A 24,995-nucleotide genomic window follows, 5' to 3' on the forward strand; every position below is an offset into this window, starting at 1 on the left:
TCATTTTTTTGGTTTCATACTGAAAATGTTTTCTCTCACATGTTCTTAGAAATCATTAATAGTGAGCTCTCTTTTCCCACAATTATTCTGTTAATTTTATTATATTTAGTTAAGTCCATGCTATAATACCATCCTCCTCAACTTTTCTCCCCCACCTCCTGATAAAATGCCAACTTTTTAAGACCATGGATAAAGGTCTTTTACCTTGATATTCCCAGTATCACGTATTGTCTTCTATATAGCAGAGGTTTAATAAAATGCTTGTTAAATTAGTTACTTAAATGAATTACTGCTATGTGCAGTACTGCTGAGTGCAGAACAATTGCTCAGATATTATTACTTCAATGTAAGTATATTTTTTGAAATTATAAGGGTGAATTCTGGCTATCAATGTTACCTGTGTTTTCTGCTTAGCTCCCTATGGTATCAGAGAATCTACCAGAAAAACGGGTTCACAGAAAGAAATACCAAAAGGAATAGAAAAATGGTAAGTAAACTTTAGTTAAAACACACACACACACACACACACACACACACACACACACACACACACACATAAATTTAAGTATTTCCAACTTTGTGATGCTTTTTAGTCTTTATTAAATTTTATCTTTAAAAAACTTCACAGTGTTTCACTAAGCATATCATTTTGGTATTTTTTTGTTTAGCCCAGAAAGCCACATCCCTGTTTCCTTCAACTATCATCTGAGTGATATGTTTGTAGACCTTCTAAATTTTGCAGCAGAAACTCTTGTGCTTGGTGGAAGACTAGTTTATTGGCTACCAGTGTATATGCCTGAGTATGTATTCTTTGGAGAACTATATCTTTTTATTCTATTTCTGGTATATCTATGTTCCTAATATATTTTGTATAATTGAATTTTGCCTTAATTTTAGCTATGTTTGGAGTAAGAGACTTGGTATTTCAAGTGGAGTGAGTCTTTAGTTTCTATACACAGCACAATCTTGTTTATTTGGCCTCTTGTCTCTCTAGCTCTTTCGTTTATTTAGACTTGATAAATATTTGTTGAATGAAAGCTTTGTTATGCAAAGCTTAGTAGCATGCAACACATACTGTAGCTTCTCTCCTAATTTTAGACTCTTCAGATAGTTGTATTTTTGGATCTTGCCTAAATAATCAATTTGCATACATTGTTTTTCTGAATATAGGCTATATCCCCAAATGAAGTTTTTTTTGAAAAGAAAAAAATTTAAAAAAAATTGTATAGACCTGAGCAGAGAGAGAGATACACAGAGCTGAGGAGATCATCAAGTTATAAAGATTAGAGAGTAAAGAGAAGAGGGTTTAGAGCCTTATGAGATACTCACAGAGTCATCCTGTTAATTAATTTGGACAAAATGTCATTTCTTTCCTAAAGACAGGTAAGATTCTGGAGCATCAAACAAATTACTGTGGCAATGCAGAAGTATAAAGTAAAGAAGTTTAGATTGCCAGACAAATGTGAACAGTTAGACTGAGTACTGTTGAGGAAGAAGCTACAACAGATAGGTTGCTTTAGTTGCCTTTTTTTCCCTGTAAACCCCTGGCCAGTACTCCTAACATTTTTTTTTTTTCCCCTTGGTAGGCCTGTCTATCATGAAATATTCCATCATGCTCAGAAAGCTTTAAGCTAAAATTTATGTCTATTTATTTCTTTATAGTTCTATTCCAACACTTGTAAATTAGTATTTTCATTTCTATACTAGGCCTCATTATTTTATTTTATTTTAGCTTTTTAAGTATACTAAAGACAGATATAATGTTCACTGTGTAAGTTGTATTTTCTTTTGTAAATTCCTTTGTTTTTGTTTTGTTTTGACTTCTTTTTGTTATTTAGCTTATTCTTTACTTAAAAACTAGAATTTTAAGAGAGGTGTTCTAAGTCCACAATAAAGTCTTTGGGTAAGAGTTATTGAAGTTTATAGACCACTAATTAAATTTCTTTTTGTGACACTAATGAAATGGGCCTGGAAAGGTACAGCGTTGGGCATCCCAAAGAAGAAGGTGCTTTCATATAAAAAGAAACCAAAAATTTAGAATTCAGTCTGAAAAATTGAAGGATAGAAGGACAGAAGGTAAAATTCTTAGAATACTAGAACTTGAAATTTCAAAGCAGTAATTTTAACAAATTAAGTAATCAATGAACTTTTTAAAGGGTCCAGCTGTGTGCTAAGGACTGTGCTAAGTATTGGGGATGCAAACACAGAAGTGAAAATCTGCCCACTGAAGGCCCACATTCTAACGGGAGACAACATGTAGCTCAATTGACATATATATATATATATATACAAGATACATGCAAAGCAGATATCTTGAAAGAAGAGGTACTAGCAATTAGGAGTCCAGGAATTGCCTTCTACAAATGGTAGAGCTTGAGCTGAGTTTTGAAGGAAATCAGGAGCAGCAATAATAATAAGACTGGAAGGTAAGGAGAGGCCAGGTTATAAAGAGCTTTACATGCCAAACAGGAGTTTGTATTTGATCCTCCAGGTAACAAGGAGCCTTCGGAGGTTTTTGAGTAGGGGAGTGACATGGTCAGACCTACATTTTAGAAAAATTCACTTTGGAAGCTGTGTGTTGGATGGATTGAAGTGGGGAGACATTTGAACAGGTAGGCCAATCTAGAGGCTATTGTTTTGTTTCTACCTAAAGTGATGAGGGCCTGTGCTGGAGTGATAATGGTCTGAGTTGAGAGAAGATGTAGAAGAGAAATATGGAGATTGAAGTGACAAGATTAGATTACTGATTGTATATGTGGAATAAATGAGAATGAAGACCCAAGGACTGAAAATCTGAGTGTCTAGAAAGATGGTAGTGCCCAGTAGTAATACAAAAAATTCTAAGAGGGTTAAGTTTTTGGGGAAAGATAATGAATGTTTTCTGAATATATTGAATTTGTGATTCTTCTCAGACATCCAGTTCAAATGTCCAATGGATTGTTGATGATGTGGGAACAGAGTTCAAGAGAGAGATGAGAGTTCAATGTATGGATATTGGAATCTTCTGTATAAAGACAATACTTGAACACATCATAACTGATGAGACCCTTAACTCAAAGAATGTTGAGAGTAAAGAGAAGAGGACCCAGGACAGAATATGCAAGAGGAGAGGATAGTCAGCAGAGTCAAATGTTGCAGAGAAGTAAAAATTGAGGGAATTGAGAAAAGGACATCAAATTTGACTATCAAAAAAATCATTAGTAACTTTGGAGAGAAAAGTTTCAGTTTAATGATGAGGTCAGATGCCAGATTGAAGAGGGTTTAGAAGAGAGTGAGAAGAGAGGAAGTAGAAATACAAGTCAGATAGCTTTTTCACAAGACTTGAGTTGAGAAAGGAAAAATGACTAATAGAGACTAAGATAAATTTATAGACATCAGGGAAGGAATTAATATATATATAGAGGAAGATCAAAGATTAGATTGAGACAGGATAATGATGAGGGCAATCTGGAGAAAATAGGAGGAGATGAGATAAAGGGTTCTTGTAAATGGGTTGGTCTTGAAGAGTAGAGGGACTAACTCTTCATGAGAGATTAGAGTAAAGGAGGCGAGAGGGACAAATACAAGGATAGTGCTGCTTCACAGAGCAGGTGACAGCTAGGCCTCATTAGCCTAAGAAATATTGTAGGTTGAAATTATAAAAATTTTGAAAGGGGCTTGATAAATTCCTTAATATTTCTATCAGATAAAATATCGGAGTGGATGGGTGATTGATGTGACTCAGTATAGGATTTATTAAGTTTATATATCACTTTAAACATTTTAACTAAAATAGTTAACTATTTTTTGTACTGTATGACTTTAATTTAGCAAGGAAACTCAGAACTTTCCAAATTTTGATTTTTTTTTTTATTGTAAGTCACATATTGGGTTCACGTTTTACATTTGTGTGTATTTCCTAGTAGGAAAATGGATATTGCACTTTATTTCTCAGGGATTTATTTGTTGGAGAAACCACTAATTAATAGTACAATAAATTTTTTGTCTGAAACTCTCAGAGAGGGAAATATTCTGGATGCCTGAGTTTCTTTAAGTAACTGAGAGAAATTTTGTAGAATGAATTATAATGTACAACCCTCAAAATATACCACATATAATTTAGCTTTTTCTTGACGGCTCCAAATCAACATTGTTATTGTACTGTGCTATAACTTTAGCTATACTTGCATCCATATATGGTATGGAATAGACATGAATGATCTAATGTGTCTCTATAGTGTTTATACAGTATATTCATTTCTCTAACTGCTGAATTATATACCATATAGTGTTTCTTTTCTATTGATTTAGGGGCTGCAACCATTTGCTCTGGTACTCCTTTCCCCTCTCCCCAGATACACATAGAGGTTTTTTGACCTTTAAAGCTATAGTTTTGAGGTGTTTACTGATGTCATTTGCAAACCTCAGAGCTAGTCCAGAAGGTTTCCTTTTTCCACTGACTGCACTATTGATGAGGGCTATTCTTTTTACTTCTCTTAATTTTTCTCATATTTGTTCCCAGCTCTTTCTCTGTTCTGCTGTTAGAATTTGCTCTTTGCAGCTAGTATTGATTTTCATTGTTTTCTTCCATCTTCTCTGACTCCTATTCCTTTCCCCTCCTCGATTTTTTTCTTTCTTCTCTTTCACTTTCCTTCTTGCTCCTTTCCCCCCCCATCTTTCTGTGACTTTCCTCAATTTTTAATGAACCATTTTGAGGTTTTATAAACTGATGAAGAATGAAATGAGTAGAACCAGAAAAACAATTTTCACAAAAGCTTAAATAATGTAAAAAAATAAATATTTTTGAAACTGTAAGAGCTATGGTCAGTATTACCATTCTAGAAGACTGATGATAGAAGAACATACTATCAATTATAGAGCAGTACTAGTTGAAGGGCATAGTTAAATATGTAAGTACATGTACGTGTGTGTACACCTATATACGCATACATACATATTTTTTACAGGCATTGAGGGATCCTCTTTTGCTTGATGTTGCATATTTGTTAGGAGAAAGTTTTTTTCTTTTTTTTATTCCTAATGGGGTGAGGGATGAGAGAGAGTGAGAATGAGAGTGAGAGGGAGGAAGAGGAAAGGGAGTGGTTGCCTCAGTTGTGAAGTGCTATATGTGCTTTTAGATGAAGTCATCAAATTATTACTTTTATTTAACCGTTTTACTTTTACAAGATATTGTTCAAGTATAAATATTTGTGATGCAAAAACAAAATGTATTAATTCAAAAGTAGACTTGCAAAAACATCTCTTATATGTAGCTATTTGTTGTGGTATTTAGTGCCTATGATGCTGTATTAAGTTTAGTGGATCTAAAAGTAACAGGAAAATATTTTCTCTTCATCAAGGAGCTTATATGCTACTGCTTGAGATCCAGAGACACTTGCCTTTTTGCTACTGCTGACATTCTTTATTTCCCACCCTTTTGGGTCACTTTATTCCAGAAACCCTTGGGAAGATCTCTAGTTAGCCAGTGAAGGCTAATTAAAACTTGACTCTTGAGCCCTTTTCACTTTACTTTGTACTAGTGGTCTAGTTTCTTATTTAACCATCCATTTAATAATGGTCTGACTGAATTCTTTAGCTGATATTCTCAGAACCTTGGATGATCATTGTTATAAAAAAAAAGGTCAAACAGAAAAGAACGTTCACTGGCACAGGTTTAGTAATTACTCAGATGGCTCTATCATTTTTTGTTGATATGAGTATTCCCTATAACAATTCAAACTTCTATACATTTGTGCCTTTTTTATCTTGTTCAGTTTTTGTCTATATTCTCCCATGATTTTCATGTCTTGGCTTCTCCCAATATTCTAAGGGGTTTCCTTGATTTTATAAATGATTTGTGTGTTAATGATTAGAAATAATAATGATTAGAAATAATAAAGGGTTTGCATAAGTAATGATAATCATTTATCGTCAGTCTCAAGCACCAAAAAAAAGTTTATTTTTTCAAAATGAACTAGAAATAATTGTTATTTTAGAATTCTTTTTTTTTTTTAGTTTTTTTTGCAAGGCAAATGGAGTTAAGTGGCTTGCCCAAGGCCACACAGCTAGGTAATTATTAAGTGTCTGAGGCCGGATTTGAACTCAGGTACTCCTGACTCCAGGGCCAGTGCTTGATCCACCATGCCACCTAGCTGCCCCTATTTTAGAATTCTTGTAAGCTTGTGTGTAATAATAATGACTTACATTTAGATGGTGCTATAATATTTACAAAGTGCTTTTCTCACAACAATCCATTATGAGGCAGGTATGCAAGTATTTTTATATCTGATTTACAGATATGGAAACTTAGACTTCGACTTCGAAAGGATAACTCATTTGTCTGTGGTCACACAGCTAATAAGTGTGTAGCAGAGGGAAAGGGAGGGAATCAGACTCAGCTCTTCTGACTCCATTTCTATTGCTCTTTTTGCTATGCCATATATTATATTTCTTATAATCATGATCATAAACAAGATTTTAAAGAAAAACGGCATGGAGATTGCTTTTGTTGGAATAATAGGAAGTCCATTACATATCAGAAGCAACATACACTGAAATTAATGAATTTTTTAGAATGAGTTAGGTTATTGAAAGTTATTTGTGCTCAGCTTCTGATATAATAGTTAATGAGACCACAGACTTCTTGTTCAGATTGATCTTATTATTCTGGGTATATAGCTGGGTAGTCAAGACCGAAATCAGTTCTTAGGGTTTGCTGGTGTTTGAAATGACAGGTGGGTTTGCACATAGACCATCTGTCAAAGAAGGACTTTTTTGGCACATATGTATTTGGAAGTATTTTCCTTCTGGCTTAGGCAAATTGAGTTTTAAAAGGCAATGAGATATCTTTTTCTTTCCTAAAGTTTTAATTCCTATATTCCTAAACTATTCCTATATTTTAGTAGTAATGACTGCATTTTCCTAGTTTATTTTCCAGCATTTAATTATGATTGAAATGCTATCTGGTAAAGCAGTAGTTTAGAATCCTTATCTTAGCTTTTTTACCTTTGCAAAGTATAGAGACTGTGTTAATTATTTATGTTATTTCAGAGATGGTAAAGGATGTATTTTGTATATTTTTGTCTTCAGACTTCATAGCTTAATAAAGGCCCTCTTCTTTATTGACTCCCCCCCCCTTCATGGATTCTCTTGGTTATTTCATTGACTCTTTTAGCTTTACTTATTACCTTTCTGCAGATACAGTCCAAATTCCTATATTTCCACTTCTACTCTCTTCCTAGAACTTCAGTCTGGCATGACATATTCTTGAGGAAGTCATGCTGAAACCTTTGTGATTTTTTTTAAGAGGTCTAGTGTTTACCAAAAAAGTAATGTCAAGCTTAATGGTCTTTAATCTGCAGAATCCATGTTATTTTTTTGTGTTTTTTCAGAATTGAGTGAATATAACATGTTAGTTATATTTTGCTCATTGTCTCATCTAAAAATTTTTTAAAGCATTTTTCCATTTTAGGTAAATTTAGGTAAATGAAGGAGCCAATATGTATATATTTCTGTTTTAATGAATATCTTTTTATACAGTGCCCGTATATAAAAAAAATACTATTTTCCTTTTAAAACAATACATTTCGGGGCAGCTAGGTGGCGTAGTGGATAGAGCACTGGCCCTGGAGTCAGGAGTACCTGGGTTCAAATCCGGTCTCAGATACTTAAGAATTACCTAGCTGTGTGACCTTGGGCAAGCCACTTAACCCCATTTGCCTTGCAAAAAACCTTAAAAAAACAAAAACAAAAAAAATACATTATTTACTTATTAATACTGTGTGTGCATTGTGTGTGCATATGCTACTTCAGGAAAGGCAGTGGTAGGAGTGTGTAAAGTAAGTACAATTGAATAATCCCCATTTTTCAGTGTGGGGCACATATGTTCCTAAGCTTATTTCAGTGGCTTTATTCTTTCCAGATATGTGGAGGAGATAGTACCACGCCACCCCTGCCTGAGGCTCATTAGCAACTGTGAGCAGAGGCTTTCCAGTCATACAGCAAGGCGTTTGATAACAATGGAAAAGGTGAAAGATTTTGAGGTAAATCGGTTTGATTATTTTAGAAGAAATATAAATTCTTTTTATTTAAAGTTCTTTTGTTGCCTTTTTTTCATACCACAGTCATTTCCCCTTAAACATACTCTTCTCCATTTAACCCTTCCTTAAAACAAAGAAAGATATTTAAGGAAAACCAGCTGTTGCAACCATTCTTTCTGATAGTGCATTCAGATGGTTACATTCCATATCTCCAGTCTCTTACTTCCAGTGAAAGGAGAAAAGGGTGTTTCATTGTCAGACAATCAGGTGTAAGAGTGGCTATGTTACAATTAATCTGAACTTAGCTACTTTTTAGTGTTGGGTTTTTTTTTTTTTTTTTTTTTAGGTTTTTGCAAGGCAAATGGGGTTAAGTGGCTTGCTCAGGGTCACACAGCTAGGTAATTATTAAGTTTCTGAGGCCGGATTTGAACTCAGGTACTCCTGACTCCAGGGCCGGTGCTCTATCCACTGCGACACCTAGCCGCCCCTTAGTGTTTTTTTCATAACATTATTTTGATCAATGTGAGTCCTGTTCTCTTGCATTTGCTTACTTTGCTCTGTAGAACTTTTGTAAAACTCCTGTTTCTCTGAATCCCTCACATTAGTCATTTTGCAGTAATTCTTCACTATATTCTTGTATCACCATTAGTTCAGCCATTTTCCAAAAGATAGTAATGCATATAGCTTTTAGTCTTTTGTTACCACAAAAAATGCTATTATAAGTATTTTGATATATATGACATCCTTCCCTCTGTTTTGGTCCCTTTAAAGATTTTAGAAGAGGAACTTTTGGGTCAGAAAAGTATTAATAGCTTAGCCACCTCTCTCACATATTTACAAATTGTTTTTCAGAAAGGTTCTCTTGTTTTATTTATAAGAATATTGACTTTGCCTCCTTCTCCATATCCCTTTCAAAATTAAGTTGTTGATTAGTCATTTTTCAGTAATGTACTACTCTTGGTGACTTCTTTGGGGTTTTCTTGGCAGAGATGTTATAGTGGCTGGCCATTTTCATCTCCTGCTCATTTTACAGATGAGGAAACTGAGTCAAACAGGAAAAGTGAGTTGCCCTGGGTCACATAGCTAATAAATGCCTGAGACCAGATTTGAACTCAGAAAGATAAGTTTCTGAATCCAGGCTTGACTTTTATCTACTGCACTACTTATCTGCCCTATTCAACATTCCTTACTTTTTGGATTTTTGTAATTTTTGTTACTTTGAGGTTATGAGGTAAAAACCTTAGAATCTTCTAATTTCTCTTACTATTTTTTTAGAGCATTCTCTCATATGATTTTTGATAATTTGTAATTTTCTTTTTGGAAACTTCATATATTTTGATCACTATCCTATTAGGGAATGGCTTTGTGCTTTGGTTCAGTAAAACTAACATTTTGATAAAGGTATTATGGGGTTCTAAGAAATATGTCTATACTTTTATTTTCCCATTCAGATATGTGTGTGTGTATGTATGTATGTATGTTTTCTGGGTATGTATAAATATACAAAGAGCTCTAGACCTGGTAGAACATAAATTTTCTTTTTTGAGTAATTTATTTTTATTCTGAACATAGCTAACACAAAATATATTCCACTTACATAGTATAACAATAGAAGAGGATTGTTAATGAAACTGTGAATCTATATGATGTAAGACTTGTTTATCTTTTAAAATACATAATGTATTCAGCATATAACTTTCAAAGTTATTCTGATAGTGATTCTTTCTTGCCTTCTGTTTTCATTCATTTAAAATGTTTCATCAACTCTATTTTCCTTTTTTTGTTTTTTTCTTTCTTTTTTTATTTTTCGACTATAATAGCCCTAAATCCTTTCTCCTTTCCAACTTAACCCTTGTGGTTGGGGTGGGAGAGAACTTCCTATAACAAGTATATGTAGTTAAACAAAACAGTTTTTTACATTGGCTGTTTAAGTAAGCTTTTACTAAACACCTACCATTGCCCAGAAACATGTCTTATTCTGCATCTTGGGTCCATCACCTTTTTTGGTAGCTAATTTTATCATTAGTCCTCTAAAAAACATTGCATTGATCAGAGATTTTATGTCTTTCAAGGTTTTTTTTTCCCTTTTCAATATTGCTTTGTATAAATTGCTCTCTTGGTTCTTTACGGTCTTCGTTCTGCATTAGTTCTTATATGTCCTTTCAGCTTTCTCTCAAACTATCTTTTAAATTTGATTATAGAGCAGTAATATTCTATTTTCTTCATATGCCATAACCTTTAGGCCTTTAAAATAAATTTTTTCCAAAATTTCATTCAACTTAGGGGTTTCCCTTTTCCCTTAAATCAGCACTTGGTTCTTGCAATTAGTTTTGCTTACATTAATTTGATATCAGTATCAACCTGTAGACATATTCCCCTGCCTTGTTTTCATTTCCTTTTTTAAGTTGAGTATGCTTAAATTGTTATTACCTTTTTCCCTCTGTATTATATGTATATATATCTTTCTGTCTTTGTCTATCTGGTTATATAATTGGGTGTTCATCTTCTAGCTCAGATAATGCAATTATCTGAATCTTCCTTGTCTCACTCCCATGAGCCATCCTCTAAATTCAGTAACACTCATTTTGTGGTGCCCTTTTCCAATAAATTTTACTTTGCCTCTACTCTCCTCAATTCTTTAATCTCTTAGGCTATACTAAAACCTAGTGTTTCATTAATTGACACACACACAAATATGTTTTGTTCATTCTGTATAACTCATTCAAGGAAGGTCTTTTGAGGGAGAAAGACTGTTTGATCAGCCTTCTCTTCCTTTCTATATATTTTTTTGCTTGTTTATTTTTTAAGGGACTTTTTTTCCTTTTTTAAGGTTTTTTTTTTTTTTTTTTTTGCAAGGCAATGGGGTTAAGTGGCTTGCCCAAGGCCACACAGCTAGGTAATAATTAAGTGTCTGAGGTCGGACTTGAACTCAGGTACTCCTGACTCCAAGGCCAGTGCTCTATCCATTGTGCCACCTAGCCACCCCCGAGGGGCTTTTTTTTTCTGATGAACCTCACTCCATAAGTTTTTTTTTTGTTGTTGTTGTCATTGTTTTTTTTTGCTAGGCAATGGAGTTAAGTTGCTTAACTGCGCTTATCCACTGCGCCACCTAGCCGCCCCCACTCCATAAGATTTTAATTCATGACTGGAACAATGTGGTGTGGTGAGAGATATTCTATTTTCTCAATCTGTTTCCTGAATCCTGCTCCTTCATAATTTGCTCATCCTAACAGATGATTTTCAGTGTCATCTTTTGAGAATTGAAAAGAATATAACTCAAACTTACTGTTTTCCTTGCTTTATCTGCATCACCTTATTTTTCCTCTCAAAGTATTATTTGTTTTGATCACTCACCCTATTAGCTGTATTTGACTTCAAGTGTTTTTAAAGCATTCAGAAGAATATGTTATCTCAGAACACAATTCTAATAAAGGAATTCCTCCCAAAGTGTTTTTTACAATGGCATCATTGAAATAAGCATATAATCCCCTTTGATTATGATGAAAAGGGAAACATTCATTTAGATGTATAAATTTGGCATGTTTGATTTTTTTTTTAAACTATACCATTTGTATAGATGACATATAATACTTTGGGGAGGAGCTGAGGTGTAATCTTACCACCAGAATTGTGCTGGAAATAAAACAAATCAAATGAACATTTTTTGGTTGTTGTTTGGACAATATAAATGGTCCCTTAACTCTGGCTGATGATGACTATTTCTAACATTGTTCCAAAGAAATGGAAAGTGGGACAGAACATGAATAATTTATAGGACTTTTTAAAGCTTAGTTGACCAGAATAATAAACCCATAATTTCTATTTTTATGACAGAAATAAGATTCACTGTGGACCTTTTACCTTTGTTTCCCCTTCTGGTACTAAATTTATTTCAGTGTATTTTATCCTCTTTCCAAAGTTATAATCATCCTCTAGGCAAATTCCTTTGGGACTAGAAAGAAAAGGTAGGGATAAAACTGAAATCGTTTTTAAGCTTTTATTTTTTTAAAACCACGTACCAAAGATGTAAAGGAAAAATTTCCAGGTTACTTTATAAGCATTGATTTTAGTGTTAATGATTGGCTAGTTGCCTCATGCCATTTTGCCAAGGTACGTCCTATAGCTGTACCCTGTAACATAATCCTTGCTCTCTATGAATTGAATTTCCCATTTTCATTATTGTCTCATTTGGAGTCTTCTGCAACTCATGAGAATTCTTTAGTTTGTTATGTTAAGTAATGGAGCTTAGTTGGAAATATATTGCTTTATTTTTACCTTTGCTTTATAAAGAGGAATGTATGTAACTTGTTAAGGTTCTAGTCCTTTATAATACAAGAGATGACATAAAAATGTCAAACAGTTCTCATTTTTCTAACAAATTGCACTTGTGCTTGTCCAGCACTATTGACTTTGGCTCCAGAATACCATTAATTATAAATTTTTATACTTTTGTGTATTTTCTCTCCATTTCTGGTTTGTAATATGTTAGACACATTTAACATCAGTTCAACTTGGTTCTGTTTTTTTAGGTTGATATAAATTATTCCTTTTATCCTTTTGAAATTTATGTTTTTAAATTTGAAAAGACCAGTACTGAAACTTGTGCTTGGTGAAAATGTGGATTATAAAAAATGTATTTGTGGTATACTATAGGATAGCCCATTTAAATTTGACCACTTAGTCTCAGTAGTTTTTCTTGATAACCCAGATGAACTCCATAAAGGTCCATTATGGAGACAAAAACATACTGAGTAATCTGTTCTTCCCCAGTGATAAATGTCTTAATGATAAATTAATAATATGTGTATCTTCTCACATCTCCCACTAAAGATCTACAGATATAGTAACTACAAGAATATTCTTGTAAGTGTCCTTGGGGATTATTGATCTAGTTTCTGATTCTTTTATATACTCAGTCTTTTAAAAAAATTGTATTTAAAATTTTAAGTCAGCAAGAAACTTTTTTTCTTACCCTTTTACCCCAGTGTTTCTCTCCCTAATTAAGAACAAAAGAAAAGCAAAATTCCGATTACAGACATGAATAATCTAGCAAAAGTATGCTTCATCATTAGTCTTCTGGAATTCTAGTAGTCATTACACTGATCAGAGTTCCTAATTCTTTGAAAGTTGTTTGCCATTATCATATTGTTGTCATTGTATAAAGTTGTGTTCTAAATTATACTCTATATTTTTTTCCAGTATATTTTACCTTTCCTCTACTTGATTTTGACATGGTCCAGGACAGTGGAGTCAAAAGCTTGAATTTAACATTGTTGTATCATTGTGATTAAATCACTTCATCTTTGAACCTCAGACTTATTTGAAAAATGAGAATAATACTCTATCATGCTTCTTGTGTTTTGTAGTCAAAGAAGACCAAAGTGACATCACTATGTTTGAGACAAATTACAGCATATCTGACAGTGGCTGATCAGACCAATATAAGCTCAGAATACTTTACTGTAGGTCAGGTATAGATAGTCCATGTGAACACCAGGGGGTGTGTATTTTAAACTTATGTATGTAAGAAAATACCTCTTGAAACAAAAAAATTGAGGTGCTATGTAAATATCTTTATTTCAGATGCCCAATGAAATTAATAGTTAGCTTTTAATGGTTATTAAGGAATTTTGTTCTTTCAGCTGATAAGCCTCAGGTTATTTATTGTTTATGTTTTTGAAGAACCACTATCCTTATTAGTCCATGTTGCAGTTAAAAAGAGCTAGCCATTTTGTGATTATTCTCAGTAGATTAGTACTTTATTTTATTTATGTAAAGTAATCTTCATCTCATACATTAATATGAGGAAAATGCTGAAATCCTACGAGTTTGGTTAGCACATTTCAAAGTACTAGTCTGTTTTATTTCTAGTAAATCTAAGAAAATTGCTTGAATATAAAGTTATATTCTATGTACTATACTAATTTCATGTACTGTGTGTGTACTATGCTAATTCTTATTTTAAAATGTTCCATTCATTAAAAGCATAGTTCAACAGGGATCTAATTCTTTGAAATTATTTAGGTATTCGTGTTTGTTATAAATATTTTAACTGTGTTCCAGAAAAATGTCATTTGTATAGTGTACAGTAGGTTGTGATTATTCTCATGGCTAATTCAGAGACCCTAATGAAGAAAATATTGTGGATATAGGGATAAGGCAAAAGTTGTTAGTTTCTCTGTTTTGGATTTATTGGAAAGAAGACTTTTGTAAATGGAAAGAGTGATGAGAAGATTGTAATAAATCAGAGTGGAATGTGGCCAAAGATGAGGGATTTTGCTCTAGAGAAAGGGATCCTATTTTCAAACTGTGGAGAAAGAACTGTCCAGATTGTAACAATTATTTGGACATGGGAGAGAAGAGAGGAATCAAGGATGACCTTGAGGTCACTTGTTTGCAAGATGGTGATATCCCCAGAGACAGAGATGACTTAAGAATGACTTGAAGGGAAATAAATTAAACCTTATGATGATGAGTTTAGATATTAAATATTACATATTAGAGAGATGTGTAGTTTCCTTGGAAAATATTTACCTAGGAGAAATATATTTGTATAAATATTTGTGATATGTCATATAAAGAGATATAGATGAATATAGTTTATATTCCTTTACTTTGGTTTATAAACTCTGATTCCTATTCAACACAGCGCTATGTATCACTACTGTTTTTATTTTCCTGATGGTCAGTTTGTTTTTCCTTTTGAGTTTTCTGGATCCCAGTACATATGGCTATGTCATAAGTTGGTTCTTATTCCATCTTATTTATAGCAGCATTGATTTCTTTGAAGAGAAATAGAGTCAGTCATTATGAATAATATTCTCTTCCACTTAAAGAATCTTTTGAAAACTGTATGTACCAGTAATGGTAGGCTCCTAGGTCTAAGTCTGTCTCTTAGAATCATAAAATTGAAATGGAAGTGATTTTTGAATAAGAGAAATGAAAGAACTAAGTAGTATCATGATTGTAGCTAGGGAGGTGAATTTTAATTCTATTTAATAAACATGTATTATACAATATTAAAGTATTTTGACCATTGTATAATTATTTGAATAATGTTTTCTTTGTGTTGTAGCATTTTCTATTGTTTTTATTCAGTATTTAATTAGAATAGATGTCATAGCATTTTTCTTAAATCATATATGGACCATCATGTCATTTCCACAAAACCCTCAATAATAAAAGTTCATTCTAATTCTAATTTCAATTTATAGTACTTTGTTTCAATTGGCATGCATAGGTATTTTATAAAATTCTTAGACTGTCAGTATTTCCAATTTTTTGAAACATATTATATCTGGCCCCAAAATGTGTATTTTTTTGATGGTTTGAAATGAAGGTGAGCAAGAAGATTTTTAAAAATATAATTGAACTTTAGTTATATCAAGTACATTAAATTAGCAGTAAATTCTTGCCTTGTGCCCTTTCAGATCTCAAATTTAATTGATGGGTGTTTATTATAAGTTATAGATGTCAGAGTAGGGTGCCCCAGCAGTACATTTGAGGAATACAGAGCCTTTTGTTAGCAATCATTAAGTCTCATTTTGTACCTCTTAAGAGAGGCAGCTTGATGCATTGATAAGGATAGAGAAGCTCAGTTTTGAAACCTGCTTTTTTACTAGCCATGTGACCTTGGTTAAGTCACAGAACTTCTCAAGGTCTCAATCCCATGAGTAGTAAAATTGAGATAATACCTGAAGTTCATTGTGAATGAACCTTTAACAATAGTGCTATGAGCTGTCATTGTGACAGTTGATTCCTATACATGTTGCCAAGAGTCTTAGGCATTAAAGTTTAATACTTTGTTGGAAATATTGCTTAAGGTTTAGAATTCTAGGATTGAGGATGTTAAAAAAAGTTCTATTAAAAGAAGATAGAGGTGAGAGTAATTGAAAACATTTGAAAAGAACAAATTTGCAAATATACAAGCACTAGACTCACTGAATAAAGATTTCCAACCTCACCTTGTGACATTCAGGTTCTCATTAAGATTAATGTTGGGAGTTTCTATTTACCAGTATTGGGTGCCAGACTTTTGACCTGCTTGTCCTTGGTTTGGAAATTGCTTAGTGCTGTTTATAGTTGTATAACTTCAGCACAAGTGGTTTCTATAGCTACTGTCCAGTACCAGATGTCTAACAGTGGGAAGCTTTGATAAGGGTAGCAGGATTTTTAAACAAAAGCCGGACATGGGTAATTACCCTGAAGCTGAACTGAGGCCCACCGAATTCAGAAACATCATTTATGTTTCATTTCTGTATTAATTAAAAAATAAAAACTACCTGCTGCTTTACTCCTCCTCCTCTTCTCCCTTCCTCATCTTTTTCCCCTTGTTAATCTTTAATATTTCTCTAAGTATGTCACATGCCTCCAGTCTCCATTGTAATTTAAGTCTTTTCTAAATATTAGTTGATAAAATTAGTTAAGTATTACATGAGGTGATTTTTCACTTTACTGTTAGCATCTCTGGTTTTCACTTAGCATAAGATGCTTCATAGACCATTTGTATTCAGAAGTTTGCAGTGGAAACTGCCATTTTTTTAATAAACTTCTGTCACTTAAGAAAATATAAATTATCTGAAGTTAATGCCAGTGATGTGGGAGAAATCATTATCTCATTATAAAGCAGTGATAGTAAAGGAATAACTTTAACTTGACCCCAAAATAAAGTAAAAAAAATCACCTGATTTTTCTCTAGTTTAATTATTAGCATCATTGATTGTTCATGTCTCATATGATGCCTTTTTTGGGACAAATCACCTGTTCTCTAGAGAAAAATAGTCATCTTTTATTTGAAAATTATCCTTGGGAATTATCACTAATGTTTAAGATTATGTGAAAAAATCAACAAACATTATTATTTTTGTAATAGAAAACTTAACAGAAACATAGGATTTTTAACTTTAATGAGCATTATTTGGACAAATTTCAAATGCTAATTATATAAAGCAAACTAAATAGGTATAGCCACCTGCCATCTAGGAATTTTCAGTATTTAAAAAAGTAAATGTTGAGTAAATATATTCATTCATTTTCTGAGTCTTAATGGCCATTCCTTCATGGAATTTATCATTTGATGAAAGATTTAATTATTAAGGCAATTTATAGGTGGGCTAAATTGAATAATGCTATTAAAAGTTGGACCTTTAACATTTCAACAATCATTTATCAAGTGCCTACATTATATACTTTATCAGACCCATATAAACCTGGAAATGTAAATTGTAGCCCAACTTTGGAGGGATTTGAAAGGTTGGACAATTTGTAGGCAATAGATATTCATTAAAAAATTTTTTTTTTTAGGTATAGAAGTGCTCTGATTGAATTTTTTTATTAGGAAATATTACTCTGATGCTGACCAAAAGAATAGATTGAAGAGAGTAAAGACCAGTATTAAAGGGATTAGTTGGTAAGTTGTTGTAGTGGTTCAGACTAGTAATAAGTACTTTTATCCAGTCTGGTTACATTATGTCTCTTATTTTTCTCTCCCCATATCCAATCAACAATCAATTCTATACTTTCCCCCCCCCTTAACAGAAATGTGCATGTGACAAGTTTTCCCAACTCCTTCCTGCACCTCAATAGCTTTCTCACTTCACCTACTCTTTTCTTACTGCAAAGTATAACTTCCACTTGTGCCTCAACATTTTTCCCTTCATCCTACCCCCAGTCCTCTCTAGAACTTTGCTTTATCAATCACCCTCTATCTCAACAATTTTCAGTCTTTGATGGCTCCTCTGTCTCTGATTACAAAATTACTCAGCTCACTTCATCTTACAAAAAAACTTTCCTTGACCTGGTAACATCTCAGACTTTTATCTTTCTTCTTCCTTGCCAAACTTATTGAGTATCATGGACTCAATGAAAGGCTATTAAAAGGATTCATTATGGTGTTGTGGCTTAGTGGCAACACATGCAATTTGGGGGAGTAGAAATGGAAAAGCTTTTAGACAAAAGTTTAGATTTAAGGGTTTATGCTAAAACACTATTGAAATGACCTACCTTTGATTTAATTTAAGACTTTATAAGGAGGGAAGTCATTTGATAGAGGCCCTACATGTCTTGTTTATCAGATTTGCAGATTTTATAAAGCTAGAATGTTGAATGACAAAAATCAGAATCCAAAAAACTTAATAAAAGCACAATGTATCAAATCAGGTAAGATAGAATTTAATAGGGACAAATGCAAATTATTTCATGTGGGTTCAAAAAATTAACTTTACATGTATTGGATGGAAGAAGTATAGCTGTGTAATGATTCTTGTAAAAAGAAATTCGGGGATAAAGAAGACTAATGATCCATAGACTCAATATATGAGCTAACAGTGATTATTGGCAGTTCCCAAAGCTCTGTGGGGAAACTTTGAAAGGCCTAGTGTCCAGGAAAAGGAATGGAATGATTCCACAATGGTTAAGCTACATTCAGTCCTAGATACTACATTTTAGAAAGGACATATTTTTAGTTGTGACTAAGATGGCAAAAGTACTGGAATCTATACCATAGAATAGGAATTATTCTGGGGTCTAGGAATTTTTTATTTTTTTAAGTGTTTTGATAATTAAATGATTCATTTCCTTTGTTATCTTATATATTTTATATATTTAAAAAGATTATTCTGTGGAAGGAACCCATGGGCTTCACCAGACTGCTAAAGGGGTCCATTATCTAAAAAAGGAAAAGAGCTCTTGATCGAAGGAACTGGGGGTATTTAGCCCAGAGAAAAGAAGATTTAGTGGGAATAGAAGTGAGACATGATACTACAGTTGTAAAGTATTTAAGGGATCATCATATGGAATAGGGATTTTTTTTTTGGGGGGGGCACAGATTACAAAACTAGAAGCAAAGGAGAGAGAGAGAAATTGTGGCAGATTTTGTTTAAGAGAAAAATTTCCTTGCAGTGTTTGCTGTCTACCTCAGTAGTCAGTATATTATTCCCTGTCATTGAAATTCTCCAGGCAGAAGATGGATGAAGCATAAGAATTTCAGTCAGATATAGGTTGAACCAGAGAATCTTTCTGGTATTGTCTAACTTTTAGATTCTTGAAAGCAGAAGGGGAATAAAGAAATAGGTGGTCATAATGAGAATGTTGAGATTGCTTAGGAATGATGGTGTGGGAGAAGTGGGAAGAGAAGAAATTATGATTTTTAGGGTTGAAGTTCTTGGAGGTGGAACTCTTTCAACTAATGGTGACTTTTAAAGCATGACCAATTATAAATGTGTGGCTAAAGTAAGAGTTACATGGGCTTTCTAGGAGTAGGGTTACTGATTGATGGTGGCAGGGCAAGGATCCAAAATGATGGTGGAGAATAAGGAAGGAAAACAAGGTTGCTGATCCCAAACAGTCTGTGAATAAGATGGTTTGAAGGAGAATTTAAAAAAGGAGTAGTTAGGAGAAAATGGTGAAAGATTATGAGGTCCTCAGGAAAAAGTTAGGTTTAATTTAATGCAAACAGTTTGTATTACAAGAGCTGGAGACTTGAGGGTGAAGATAAGTCTATATTTGAATAGAAATAGAAGTGAAGTCAAAAGGAAATAGGTACTAGGGAGAGAGTTAGGGCTAGATTTAGATAGGAATGAGTTTATGTGGGGACTAGGTTTTTATAAAACTACTGTGTATTCCTTATAATACCTAGTTCTCTTGTGCATAGTGTACATTTGTTTGTGAAGAAAGTTGTAGAGGGTAGGGGTAGAAATATGACTAACAGCCATAGAGTCCAGAATTTTCCATTTTGTAATTCACTGAATTTCTGTATTCTCTAAAGCTCCAGTTCTCAAACTTTTTCAACCAGTGACTCTCATGATTTAATTTCATTTTCTTCTGTTGTACAACAACAGGGTGTCAAAATCACCATACTGTAGAAACAACTTTGTTTCTCTGAGGACTAGTTGATAAGAAGGATTGGGTTGTAGATTTTGGGAATAAATTTGATAAAAAGGTTAGTTGGATTTATTCTTTGTATTTTCTTCCTTTATCCCCAACTGCCCCAAGACCTATTTTTAATTCCCAGAAGTTTAGGATCCTCAGGTTGAGAAATGCATCTGAATACTCATTCTTTTTTTTTTTTTTAAGGTTTTTGCAAGGCAAAGGGGGTTAAGTGGCTTGCCCAAGGCCACACAGCTAGGTAATTATTAAGTGTCTGAGACCGGATTTGAGCCCAGGTACTCCCGACTCCAAGGCCGGTGCTTTATCCACTGTGCCACCTAGCCGCCCCTGAATACTCATTCTTAAATAATAAACTTTAGTAGCCCTGGATTTGAATTTGTATACACACTCTTTTGAATTTGTATCACAAAATAATTCATAAGATTTCTTCAATTTTGTATTTATGAACCTTTACATTAATATTTACTATATCATGAAGTAGCTTTGCATGCTTTGGAAATTGAAGTCATTTGTTTTTAATGCCTTAACCTTTTATTTTGGATATCTCATTTTACTTTTTGGATGGATAGATATATAAACAGTTAATGTGTATTCAGTTACTGTCTAGTAATACAGAGAAGTGGGAAGAGAAGAAATTATGATTTTAGGGTTGAAGTTCTTGGAGCTGGAACTCTTTCAATTAATGGTGACTTTTAAAGCATGATCAATTATAAATGTGTGGATTATTATAAATTATTATAATTATAAAAAGTTGAGGATTCATTTGTACATAAGGACTATTCCTTGTTCTTGTTTTAAAATGTAGTTTTCAGTTCTTAGTAGGGAAGAGATTGTTTGGATTATCTTTATGGTAGATAGCTAAATAGTCAAATATCTAACAGTATTGAGACCCAAGATCCTTAGTTCTTAGGTCCCAGGAATATGTGGTCATTTGTGGTTTAAACTGTTACTGTAGCCAATGAAGTAAGGGAGCATAAAGAGGGATTTTCTGATTTTAGACAGCAGAGGGCAGTGGTACACATAAAAGTTTCTTCTTTAGGAATTGGCCTTCACTTTTCTTTATGTTTATAATTAGCAGTATTGATGGTGCAGGAAATTGACTTGGTGGGGACATTGTGTTAACAGGATCCTGTCTAAAAGTTTAGATTTAAGATTTTTTTTTTGCTGTTTAAATTAAAAATTTTTTTTGTTTGTTTTGAAAGCCCCACCAACCCTTTGTTTAGAAAAATTAGCCACATGATTGGAGATTTTAGAATTGGGTACTTTAAAGGTCATCTAATCTAGCACTGTTACTTTACAGATGAGCAAACTGAGACTCAGGTACAGGAAATGATTTACCTAAGGACACCTAGGATAGATTCAGAGTCTAGTGCCCTTTTTAGGACAGCATTATCAATTATTGTGTACAAATTGGAATTGAATATTATTCAGCTGTGTTGTTTTATAGACCCCCAAAGTAGCTTATTTCCTATAATTTGTAAAATTACTTATCAATTTTCAAGGTTAAAATATTTTCATTTCGGGGCGGCTAGGTGGCACAGTGGATAAAGCACCGGCCTTGTAGTCGGGAGTACCTGGGTTCAAATTTGGTCTCAGACACTAAATAATTACCTAGCTGTGTGGCCTTAGGCAAGCCACTTAACCCCGTTTGCCTTGCAAAAACCTAAAAAACAATTTTTTTCATTTCAATTGTGGTGAGCATCATTTTTATTTTAGAAACATTTTTATTCTAGTTATAATTTGTCTGATTTACCAACTTTGATGTTATATGTATTCTTCCTTCTTTCTTCCTCATTCCCAGTCAGAAATTAATTCTTGTTTTCTCCTCCATAACACATTAATCCCCTTCTCTCTGTGCTCATTTCTCTCTCTTAGGAAAAGCACTCTAAATTACCACATGTTCTCATGACTTCAACAAATTTTCTTGCCTCTGTTCTTCCTCTTCCCCTCCTTCAAGTTTTTCTAATGCAGGTTTTCTTATGCCAAAAACCTTTCTTAAGCAAGATTTGATTATGCCATACTCCATTCAAAACTCTTCAATGGTTCTCTGACATCTAATGAATAAACTTTTTTTTTTCGACCTCGTAGGCTTTCTACAGTCTAGAACCAACTTACCTTTACAGATTTGGTTCATATTGTTTCCGTCTAAGTATTCTCTATTTTTACCAAACTCAATTACTCTATATTTTATTCTTCTGCCTCCCTGCCTTTCATCATGCTGTTTCCTATGATTAAAATTCTTTCACTATCTCCTTTTACTGTTGAATTCCTACTCATACTTTGACATCCAATTCATTTGTTGACTGTTCTAAGAATATGGTAAACCTTCCTACCAATCACAAAAGCCCTTTATCCTATATTTTTCTACATTTATCATGTAACATGTATGATTATTATCTGTATCTTATCCTCTTCTCTTTCCCTTATCAGCTATTTTTCTGGGTGGTGTGGGATTAATTTCAGTAATTAATTATCAGTATTGAACCTCCTTCTACCAATGCAAGTTAGAATCTAGTCTGAAATTTTGGGTTGCACAGTATATTTAAGACATGAACCCAAATCTTTTTGCATTTATCCACTTTACCATGTTGCTTCTCTGTTTTGAGAACAGAACTTAGTTCAAGAGAACTTAGTTTCTAACTACTTTTCATCTAGCCCTTAAAGAATCTAGGTGTGAAATAACAAACCAAGGTGTAATCTTTTTTCCATATACCTTCCTTTCTTGATGTTCTTTAGTTTTCTGAGTATTTTTATTTCCTCTCTACTTTTATTTCTCCCTGAAAATTCTTCCTGAATAAAACAAAGCTACTTTGAATGAAGGTTTTGAAATGTTGAACTAGAATCATAGTTTAGACTTGTAAAGAGTTTCAGGAATATTAAAGCAAATATTGATACTAAGACAAGAGGAAGAGATAGGAGTTGTATGGTACGAAGTTCCTCCTTCTCTTTAAAGGAAACACTTTTGTCTTTGAGATGGTTAACTGATGAGAGTTGAACAAAGCCACGGACATACTTGGTCAGAATGGACAGGGAATGTGAATAGAGAAGAGTCATTGTAGGTGTTGAAAGATATGTAGAGTTGAATATCAACATCTTAAGTGTTTACTTTGGCATTGACAAAAGATATGAGACGATTGAGAATTGAATTTTATCTGAAGTGCAGCACTATAAATTCTTACTGGCATAAATAGTTTCATAGGGTTTGCGTGTGTGGAAAGAGTACTAGACTTGATGTCAGGAGATAGCGATTAACTTTGTCGAGGATTAGTTTCCTGATCTAGAAAATGGGGATAAATAACATTGTCTGTCTCATCGGGTTGTTATTAAAAGAAAGAATTCTGTTAATCTTAAAGTACCATGTAGATGTTAGTCTATGAGCTAATTGTCTCTTAAGGTAGTTGTTAATAGTGATATCTGAAATAACACATTCTCGGGAACAGAACATCTCAGGGAACAGAACTACTTTTTACAAAGTTGGCCTGTGTGTAAAGGGACCGGAAAAAATTTCCTTCTTTAGTACTGGTCAATGGTGGATGAGAAAAATGGATCTGTAGCTCTTTCTCTCATTCAGAGAATTAAGTCCTGGGACTAATCACTTGAGAGTTAGGGAGATATTACTTGTATTCCTTCTTTCCCCAATGAGTTTGAGAAGTTGAAATCTGCCTGTTATATAAGAGAAGAATTTTTGAAAGTAGGGATTGCCTTTTACCTTTCTTTGTAGCCCCAGTAATTAACATGGTGTGTGAATGTATATTAGTGAACTATTATATGGGAAGTAGATTGGCAGAGTGAATAGTATTAGACTTGGAGCCAGAAAGACCTGCATTTGAATCTTACCTCAGAGACTTACTAGTTATATTCTAAGAAAGTCATTTATTCTCTTTGTTTCATTTTTCTCATCAGCAAAATGGGGGTGATGATAGTTCCTAGGTCATAAAATTATTATGAGATAATATATCTAAAGTTCTTTGCAAAGCACAAAGTGCTATAGAAATATCATCTATTACTAATATTATCTTTGAACATATCCATATTTTGCGTATTATTTGACAAGTTTTTATAATCACAGAATTTATCCCTTTACACATATTAATTTTGTTACCCTGGATAAGTCATTTAACCTTCGATGTTTTAGACAACTTTCTAAAACTATAAATTGCAGACAAGATACCAACCAGCATTGTTGGGAAGTTTCCTTACCAAATAATTTCCAAAACCAGTGAAATCACAAGTCCACAGGTTCCTATTCATATTATTGTATTTATGATTCAGTTTTGCCTTCCAGTTTTGAGGTAACCCCATATTGGTCCCTCTGTCATACTTCTCATCTATCCCACCTCCCCTCCCTGATCCCCCTGCCCCTTGATCCTCTTGCCTTCTGTCCCAGTTGGTCCTATTTATTTTGGTGAGAAGAAGAGAAAAATAAGACAAAATGTTTGTGTATTGAGTGTCCATTAAGTGGCTAAGGAACAAATTCACCTTGGATTCATGGCTGTTTTCATGTGCTTTTGTATTATTGACTGAACTGTTCATTAATATTCTTTAGAAAATGTGCTGAACTTCTAGGATACATGTACATTGTGTTTTCTTAAGATTCAAGTATTTATGCTTAATGCAATAGTAAAACTAGACATATCTATGAAATATTCATTACGCAGTTTGGATTACTTAGTTGTGACTAAAATGGTTCTTAGAAAAACATAAGGACTAACATTATAAAAAATGAAATTTCATATTAAGTAAAGCTTCTGGGTATTTATAAACTCTAGCAATGAAGTAGGACAAAGATATGAAATAGGCAGAAATAGGAAAACATTCTGACAGCTGATATAATCCAGATGCATTTGTAGCTACCATTTTGATATTAAAATTAAGGTTTGAGAGGATAGGTTTTTGCTTTCTAGTTGATTATCTTTATGAAAAACATAGTGAATCCCCTACCTCCAACTTTTATGTGGTTGGTAAATAGATTTATACAAGAGTAGGTCTAGTTGAGAAGTAGTTAAATTAGCAACATTGTTCACTGTCAGATATGTCTCTCATCCTAGGCATCTTGGTGGCACAATGGGTAGAGTGCTGGGTTTAGAGTCT

General features: G+C 33.3%; 1 protein-coding gene across 8 annotated transcripts in view; it reads left to right on the forward strand.

Annotated features, from left to right (window-relative positions):
- Nucleotides 1–24,995, forward strand: part of TRMT11 (tRNA methyltransferase 11 homolog) — a 52,275-nt gene that overhangs the window by 25,697 nt on the left and 1,583 nt on the right. For 5 of the 8 annotated variants that reach the window (XM_074187522.1, XM_074187523.1, XM_074187524.1 and 2 more), the window contains 3 exons: nucleotides 415–487; nucleotides 669–800; nucleotides 7,901–8,021. In XM_074187522.1, the coding sequence (XP_074043623.1) occupies nucleotides 415–487; nucleotides 669–800; nucleotides 7,901–8,021 (326 nt within the window). The other 3 variants (XR_012468546.1, XM_074187527.1, XM_074187526.1) reach the window with 3 other exon arrangements.

The sequence above is a fragment of the Macrotis lagotis genome, chromosome 5 (assembly GCF_037893015.1).
Source record: "Macrotis lagotis isolate mMagLag1 chromosome 5, bilby.v1.9.chrom.fasta, whole genome shotgun sequence".
In the NCBI taxonomy this organism is placed as follows: Eukaryota; Metazoa; Chordata; class Mammalia; order Peramelemorphia; family Peramelidae; genus Macrotis; species Macrotis lagotis.